Source organism: Impatiens glandulifera, unplaced genomic scaffold (genome assembly GCF_907164915.1).
Source record: "Impatiens glandulifera unplaced genomic scaffold, dImpGla2.1, whole genome shotgun sequence".
Taxonomy (NCBI): Eukaryota; Viridiplantae; Streptophyta; class Magnoliopsida; order Ericales; family Balsaminaceae; genus Impatiens; species Impatiens glandulifera.
This window is the reverse complement of record NW_025919140.1, coordinates 752,437-761,410: the sequence shown is the minus strand read 5'-3', so window position 1 is coordinate 761,410 and position 8,974 is coordinate 752,437. Positions and strand designations below refer to the sequence as shown.

General features: G+C 31.7%; 1 protein-coding gene and 1 pseudogene across 3 annotated transcripts; one reads left to right on the top strand and one right to left on the bottom strand.

Moving 5' to 3' along the window:
• On the bottom strand, window positions 1-2,029 carry LOC124917568 (NADPH-dependent pterin aldehyde reductase). Of its 3 annotated transcripts, none has more exons than XM_047457962.1 (5): window positions 1,702-2,029; window positions 1,454-1,523; window positions 974-1,340; window positions 786-881; window positions 1-191 (listed from the first exon to the last, which is right to left on the bottom strand). In XM_047457962.1, the coding sequence occupies exons 1-4, from the start codon at window positions 1,984-1,986 to the stop codon at window positions 812-814; spliced, it is 792 nt and encodes a 263-aa protein (XP_047313918.1). In that variant the 5' UTR covers window positions 1,987-2,029; the 3' UTR covers window positions 1-191; window positions 786-811. The 3 variants fall into 3 exon arrangements, with proteins under 3 accessions (XP_047313918.1, XP_047313919.1, XP_047313917.1); XM_047457963.1 differs by lacking the exon at window positions 1-191 and adding an exon at window positions 516-566; XM_047457961.1 differs by lacking the exon at window positions 1-191 and having other exon boundaries at window positions 568-881.
• A 4,349-nt stretch (window positions 2,030-6,378) lies between these two features.
• Window positions 6,379-8,205, top strand: LOC124917580 (annotated as a pseudogene).
• Window positions 8,206-8,974: the final 769 nt, after the last annotated feature.

Here is an 8,974-nt window from a genome sequence, read left to right as displayed (position 1 = left end):
AAACGAACTAAAAATCTAGTATTAATATAAAGGAGGGCCAAACTAAATCTCAGTTTTATGTATCTTTTGACTTTGCATTATTACATTATTGAAGTTATTATTTATTAATGTAAACATATATATTAATATACATGGTCCCCCTTGAGCTTGATGTATTTAATAGTTGTTACCCCAGATAACTATCAACATATCTGAAACAAAGCCCAAACAAGAAGAACCTACACTAAGTCAGATAATCCCCAATAATATATAAATTGAAGATTTTCAATTCATGTAATATAATCAAAAAATTGGACAAAATTATAATTTATAGTACAAATCACAAAAGTATGTATTAATAAACCCATGTTACAAAACAAACAACTACTCAAATAAATCGGACAGAATATGAGAATTAAGGAATTCAATATGCTTAGATAAATTGAGCTTGTTTGATATTTCATATAAAAACTGGGTTTTTTTCTGTTGTTTCAGAACAAGAAAACAGAACCATTAGATTTACATGTTTTTAACACCATTATTATTACCATATGTTTGATTTGTAAGATGACACCACACACATGGCACTGGTCCAAATACAAAAACATAAACAAATTACACAATCGGGTTTCAAACAGGAGGATCAATGAGTATACACTACCATACCTACCCATTTACAAAGATATTATAAATCTCGATTAATATGAATAAATAGGAAGCTCTTAAAGCTTCATAAAGCTTAATAAGAATGAAAAGTCCTATGAAATCCATAATGTCAAGGCCAAATAGAAAAAGAGAGACCTGACCTTAAGGGCAGGGCATGCTCCAATCTTCATACAGTAAGGGATGCCCCATTGTCAGCGACAGTAAGATTGAGTATCATAGTAGCTGCTTTTGGAGCCCTGATCACATAAAAACAAAATAATACTGAATAACCAAAAGTGATTGATTCACATGATGATGATGATATGATGATGATTATGAAAACAATAACCATGAATCAGGTCCCTGATATGATGAAGCAGAAGTGCCAAAGCATGATGCTAGCATGTCGGTGTTTATAACACCAGGATTAAGCGCAACAATTGCTACTCCAGTTGGCACCTCCTTTGCTACCGATCTACTCAAACCTTCTACTGCCCATTTCGATGCACAGTATGGTGCTACCTGTGCAGCTACAGATCTTCCCCATCCTGATGACATGTTTACAATAATTCCCTGTTTATTTTTGATCATTAGAGGGATGAAGTGTCGTAATACATTTGCTACTCCTTTTACATTGGTGTCAATGACACTATCGAACTCTTCTGCAGGGACTTCCCAAAGTCTGTTGTTTTTATTGATGCTGCCTGCGTTATTTACTGCAAACCAAAATCAAAATCAAACTATGCCTTTCAATTCAATTACAATTACAAGATGACAATGTAAAAAAGGAAACTACTTCCATTGAATTCAAACCAACATTAACTAACACCTATGATATCAGGAACACCCTTCTTCTCCATCACTACACGAGTTAACTCTTCAACACTGCTGTTTGATCTCTGCAAAATTATTCTGAGGTCATAAGAGTTTTGAATGAATTTACAGCATAGTCACAGTAGCAGTACCAAGTATTTTCAACAATATTTGTACAGTTAGTTAGTATCATTAGCAAGCATAAATCTATAAATCTTATAGGGAATGATGTTGGAGAATGTATAAAACCGGAGACTAACTAACCACATCGACGGTCATTAGAAAATGCCTATCAGGTGCTTCATTGGCGTTGGTCGACATTGGAGAAGAAGAAAGAGCTGCGGCGAGATCGTTTTGAAGCGAATCAAGCTTGTCCTGAGATCGAGAGCAGCCAATGACTGTATGACCTCTCTTGGCCATTTCTAGGGCTAGGGCTCTTCCGAGCCCTTTGCTTACCCCAGTTATCAGCACAGTCTTCTGCCCTCCTACTCCTCCTCCTCCTCCGCTCTTGCCTATCAAATTCAACGCCCCTCCTCCCAACAATGCCATTGTTAACGGTCGGACTGCTCTCTCTCTCTCTCTTCTCTCTATAATCTATGCTAATGCAAAACGGTCCGGCTTGTAACGCGTGTTTAAAAATATGGTTGCAGATCCAGACGTGCCGACGGACAGACAAACAACGGTTAACGGGCTAGGCCAACGCCAATAATAAATGGGTTTTGTTTTCTTAACATGGGCTTACATTTTTCAATTTTTTATACTCTATCAATTTTGGGGAAAATCCTTTCTGCTGTCAAATTTCTTCCTCTCAGTGTTAGAAAAGTTAGTCATTTGTATTTTTTTTTATAATATTTAACTTTATCTCAACTAATTAAATGAGAAAATAATAAGTTATAATATCTTTATAAAAATTTATACATTATTCTATTCATTTTCACCGTCACACTTTTGTGATAATGAATAACGACATCATATATATGGGTATAAATGACAACACCTCTTAATGAAGATTAGTCGATCACCTTTCGAGATTATTTTACATTTTTATCTAAACAGTTTTATATCTCATTTTAGCGATAATCGAGTTCCAAGAGACTTTGGATCGTAATTTAGCACACAATGACATACCAATATATGTTGATGGAAGATCATCAATTATGAACCCCACCACATTTTCCAACATCATCATTTTTTTTATCCAAAACAAAATTTCGAGAAAAAGATAAATGATTTACTAAGATTAACTCGAAGACTGGATGCACCGAATAACTATAAAATATCCCGAAAGTGTTTACAATTCTTATAGGTAGCATGAATCATGTAAAGCGTGTCATCAGTGAAAAGTAAAATGTGATATGACAAAAGGATATATTTTTAACCAAATAATTCACTTCACGGATGAGTCCCAAGATTTTTACGAAAACTATCATTTTTTAGAAGCTTCCATAATAATGACGAACAAAAAGGAGAGAGTGGATTACCCTATCTGATCCCTCTAGAGCTTTTGAAAAATCCCTAAGAACTCTCATTAACAATAACATAAAACTTAACCGTCGAGAGAGAAAATACAATCCAACCAATCAATTTTGCACTCATTCTCATTTTGTCCATTATATTAAACAAAACCTCCCAATTACATAATCATAAGCTTTTCGATGTCTAACTTGACAAAAGAAAATTTTTCACCTCTTGAATTAACTGAGTCAATGCACTCATTGGTTATTAATACGACATCATAGATTAGACGACATTTGATGAACGTCATCTGATTACTTGATATGACCACCTCTAACACCTTCCACAACCTATTGGCTAAATATTTTGTGATAATCTTATAGAAAGACGAAACGAGACTAATAGACCTAAAGTTCTTCACATCAATAGTTCCTAGTGTTTTACGAATGAGACATATCAAAATAGAGTTTCAACTCTTATCAAATGATGAAAATTAATAAAAATGATCAATTGCTTCCATAATTCCAGCCTTATGGAAAGATCACGTCTTCTTAAAAAAATTCAAAATAAACATGTCGCATCCAGACGCTTTATCACCTCCACACCCTTTAATGGCCTCATCAACTTTCTCTAATGTAGAACGAGCCTCCAACATATATTTTTGCGTTGCACTAATTGAATCAAAACTTATACCATTCAATTTAGGTCTGACTTTAAATGACCCATTAAACAAACCCTTATAGAATTTGACAATACTCGTAAAGATTTCAAGTGGATTATCATGAATTCCCCCCTCGATCGAGATCAAATTAAATATAAATGGAGAGTGGAGCTAGAGGGATTTTTCCAATTTAATTCATCACAATATTTCGTGTTTGCGCGTTAGAGATCCCATGAAAAAACTTGGTGTTTCTATCTCCGACTCTTAACCATGTAGCTTTACTTCGTTGGCGTGCCCAATTTTTACTCCTTACACATATTGAGTAACTTGCTAATAATTTGAATCCGAGAACTAACTTCCTTAGTGGAGAGTTCACGAATCTCCTCATCCCGTCAATGACATTAATTTATTACACAAATCATTGATTTTAGCACAAAAAAACATAATCTCCCATGAACTAACTTTTAAAAAGTTTACTTAAATTTTAAGTTCACAAAGTGGTTACTCGACAAAGAACCAACTGATATCTGATCACAAAATTTATAACCACAAAACCTTACTTAAAGATATAAAAAAAAAACTCTACAAGATCCATGATTTTCATGTTCAAATTTAAACTTTTATAAAAGAATAGTAAAATATGAAAAGAAATATGAACCACATTATTAATTGTGCAATAAATTTGTGATTAAATCACAATTGAATTTATATCTCAAACAAGAAACTTATTTGTACTACCCAAAAAGTTCAATTTGATTATAATATCGTTAACATGTAATTAGGTTTGAAAAAAACAAATTCCATCCACGTTGAGATATGAATGAATCAATATTTACAATAAAAAAAAGTTATAAAAAAATTATTGTTTATTGTAACTTTTTTTGATAGATGGAATAGCTTTCAAATGAAACCCAAAAGGCTTCTTCTTTCCAAGAGTAGGGTGAGAGAGATAAGTGGAAATTGTCATATTTTCCCACTAATTAATTATAGCTATATTACAAAGTACTACAAATTAATTAAAGATTTGATCCTATTCCTTACCTAATTATTCACCCCTTAATTAGAAAAAATATTAAGGGTTATGCCAATATAATATGATTATTATTCACTTACTATTAATTTATTACATCTAAGTTTGTCTATAGTGAGAAAAAGAAAATGTTAGCTCAAGTGAACCATTAATATTGGGTTTCCCACTTACTATTCAAGCACAAGCATAATACTACTTTTTCATAAGAGCTTTCAATTTATGTATAAGCCTACTACTTTATCATAGTAAAATAATTATAATAATCACATGCACACACTTCAAATAAAAACCACTTTGAGTGGTCATAGCAATTCAATGCAATTAAAAAGAGCTCTTATAAATCATTTTAAACAATTTAATTGCAAGCTATTTTATGATATTAATACTATATGTTATAACTTACAACACACGGATTTGAAGTCGGTGGTGTCCAATGTGTACGTCCTAATTTTCTTATGTCCTAATTTTCTTATCTTAAATTGAGATAATGCATGATAAAAGAAAAGAGCAATAGAAAAACAATTGAAAAGAAATTTAAGATAATATATAGTAAAACATTGCAAATAATTAAACTAAAAAATTAATAATTGGATCAAATAAAAACATGTCATGTGCAGGAGCTAGCTTAAGTAGCATAAGTCCTTAAATAAATAAATTTATTAATAAAAAAATAGTAAATGAAATATTCAATATGTCCATTGATCAATATCCTTTTATGCTTATCGAAACAAATTACATTGTTGTTACTTTGATTTTGTTATTATTTTCTCATAATAATTACACACATTCTCAAATTCTTTTTTTAGAATATATATGGAATGAATTTGGAGCAATAAAAGTCTTTTAAATGAGATAAAAAAAGATGAAGTAAACATTCAAATGTATAAAATAACTATAGTGATGAAAAAAAAAAAACAAAGAAGTGACGAGAACTTTGAGATAGATAAACCTAAATCTCTGAAACCATTAAAAAAAATTATATATATGAAAACAAAACACTGAAATTGGAATTTGATATTCTTACCTTCCTAGACTAGTCTTTCCTAAACAAAACACCTTATTATGAAACATTAATATTATTATTGTAATTGTAATTATGTGAAACATATAAGCATAGCCATTCATCCAAAGAATGGTTGTAGTACAAGATAGAGATTTATAAGTATGCTCATCCTTTCTTTCTTCATGTAAAATCTGAATACTTTTGATGTGCTTCATTAATTATATATTCCAAGGAATATATGTCCCTAAAATGGTGAAACCAGCAGTTAACTCATGTAAAACAAAGCTCATTTCTTACAAACTCTTTCACTTTTTTGGATGCTTCTTGTTCCTAATGTATTAATTTACTGATCTCAATCATGAATGGCCATGCATGCATCTGTCATGTGTTATATATCGAGATATTTACGACTCTTTCGATAGCTAGCCACCACTATCGATCAAGTAACTACCGATTTTGATGATGGTGGGTATATATTCCTAGCTCATTCCTTTCATTACTTTAATTTGTTTTTTTTACATTTGCAATAATATTGCAGCTTCATTATATATATGTATAAGATGATGAAGAGATAACTTATAAAAAAGGGGAAATGAAGAAAAGAATATTATAAGGTCCTTTCTATATACCCATCAAAAGCATTAATTCTTATAACTTAATTAATATATATACATAAGCTTTCCCCTCTCTTTTCATATATATATAGAAGCAAAACAAGCAAGCCTCAATCAATCCAGTCGAGTCCAAACAGCTAGTACTATTTATACTGGCTTACAAGGAGGACCCATATAAATGGCAATGGCTAGCTCAAACCGGCATGTGGCTAGATGGGGTCGATTCGGTTTTAATTGGCTGGGAGATTTTCTTGAAAAAGCTTGGGAATTGGGAAAAGATGATCCTAGAAAAGTGATTCATTGTCTCAAGGTTGGTTTAGCTCTTACCGTTGTATCTTTGTTCTACTACATGAGGCCCTTGTATGATGGTGTTGGAGGGAATGCTATGTGGGCTATTATGACAGTTGTTGTCATTTTTGAATACACAGTAGGTAAGTATACATTTATATATTATGTTTGTTGGAATTTTGAAGATTGTGTAACAATTTCATTTTCTTTTATCAAATGCAGGGGCTACATTGTATAAATGTTTGAACAGGGCAATTGGAACTTTCCTTGCTGGATTTCTTGCTGTCGGAGTTCATTGTCTAGCCAGCCAATTAGGGAATGAATTCGGCCCCATATTCGTCGGAGCCTCTGTTTTTCTCCTCGGTATGTAGCTAATATAGACCCAACAATTGGGTAAAATCAAAAATTAAGAAAATATAGTTGGTTAGTCAAAGTATTACAAAGTATTAAAAATAATCACGCATGATTCTTTCTTTCAGCGTCTGCCGCCACTTTTTCTAGATTCATCCCGGTTATAAAGGCTCGATTCGACTATGGCGCAATGATTTTCATACTAACTTTCAGCCTGATCTCGATATCGGGTTATCGGGTTGGGAAATTGCTTGAGATGGCCCATGAAAGGTTGTCTACTATTATAATAGGAACTTCAATGTGCATTTTCATAAGCATGTTGATATGCCCTGTTTGGGCTGGGGAGGAACTTCACCTTCTAACCGTATCTAACATTGAAAAACTCGCAAATTCACTTGACGGTATTTACTTGCTCTAACAAATCAAATCGTATCAATTACTATCCGACCCACAAATTAATATTAATGTTTTTGTTTTAGGATGTGTGGCCGAGTACTTTAACACGAGTGGGGACAACAATGATGATAATAATAACAAAGAGAATACAAAAGTTTTGAGAGGCTACAAATGTGTTTTGAACTCAAAAGCCACGGAAGATTCTATGGTAATTAATCGGTTAACTAAAATGATGCAAAATTAATTGTCTTTTATAAACTTTGGTGAATATTTTTCTTTAATAGGCAGGATTTGCTAGATGGGAACCTGCCCATGGCCGGTTCAATTTCAAGCACCCGTGGAATAAATACTTAAAAATCGGTTCGTCGGCTCGGAGTTATGCCTATTGCATAGAGGCCTTAAACGTCTCTTTGTTAGCAGAAAACCAGGTAAATTTTGAAAGTGAACTTATAATTTGAACTAAAACAACTATTACAATTCCTCTCATACTAATTGTCTTTTTTTTAAATAAGGTTAGGGTCCAAAATTTCTAAAAAAGCACCTAGAAAATTTGTGCTTAAAAGTGAGCATGAGTTGTTCGAATGTGATGAGGGAATTGGCAATGAGCATGAAGACAATGAGGAAATCCTCGACAATTGATATTTTAATTGGAGAAATGGAAACCACGGTCCAAGAACTACAAAATGGATTAAAATTCCTACCCGATTCGCTCACTCCGATCGAGGAAATACTTGTGGGAATCCCACTTGTTGAAGTGGTTCCGGTCGCATCATTTGCGTCATTGCTAATAGAAATCACGTCTAGGGTTGAAGATGTTGTCAATGCTATTCGAGATTTAGCTGAGTCTGCAGAATTTAAGGAACCAACAAAAGATATTAATAGAAAGGAGGAGAAACAACACTTGGAAAATGGTAATGAGATTGAGAAAATAGAAGGGGAGAAAACTAATATGGCACTTGAGATGGTATGAATTTCCAATATATGCATTTCGTGCATTTCTTCAATTTTGAAGTTTAAATAAGAATATATATGTAAAAAGGAGGCCTTAAATTTTAATTTTATTATTAGTCTCAAGAAAGTTTAAATAATAAAAAAATATTATATTCGTCCAATATATTAATACGAAATTTACTCAGCATACGAATCAAAATGAAAGTTGGACTTGAATCCCGACTCACGACTCACCAGTATTTTGAACTTGTTTGACAAATGGTTTTATGTGATATTTAAATTACTACTTTTTTCTCAATAAATTGTTTGTAATATTTTAATAAATGTTTAAGTTCGTCATAAATGAGTTACGAGAAATAATGTCTTTTGTACTCAACTGTTTTTTTTAAGGATTCATTGTTTGTGATCTTTATAAATAATTGGATTAATGAAATAAATTTGATTCTATAGAAAACAATTTATTGAGACGGATATATAATTATTTAAAACTAATTAGACCATTAAATATATTAATTAATATTATAATTTATAATGTTTTTTTACAAATACATTAATTTTTTTATTTACAATTATTAAAATATTAATTATTTCAAATAATTATATATATATATATATAATAATAATAATAATAATAATGCTTAATTTGAATTTGCTTGATTTGTCGGGTCGAGAGTTGTAATTAATTTGGATATATGTGAGAGTAAATTGATATTTGAGTCGAATCGTGAGTTCATCCGTCCTAAAACTTGAAACGGTTAAAAATAAAATTAAGAATTTTATATGTATAT

Bases quoted from the DNA above. Each gene is read 5' to 3' on its own strand.
- LOC124917568 (XM_047457962.1), bottom strand. From the start codon at position 1,986: ATGGCATTGTTGGGAGGAGGGGCGTTGAATTTGATAGGCAAGAGCGGA. The intron at 1,524-1,701 runs GTTAGTTAGTCT...ATAATTTTGCAG, and splicing joins TTCTAATGACCGTCGATGTG to AGATCAAACAGCAGTGTTGA. The intron at 1,341-1,453 runs GTGTTAGTTAAT...TTTGGTTTGCAG, and splicing joins GGGTGTTCCTGATATCATAG to TAAATAACGCAGGCAGCATC.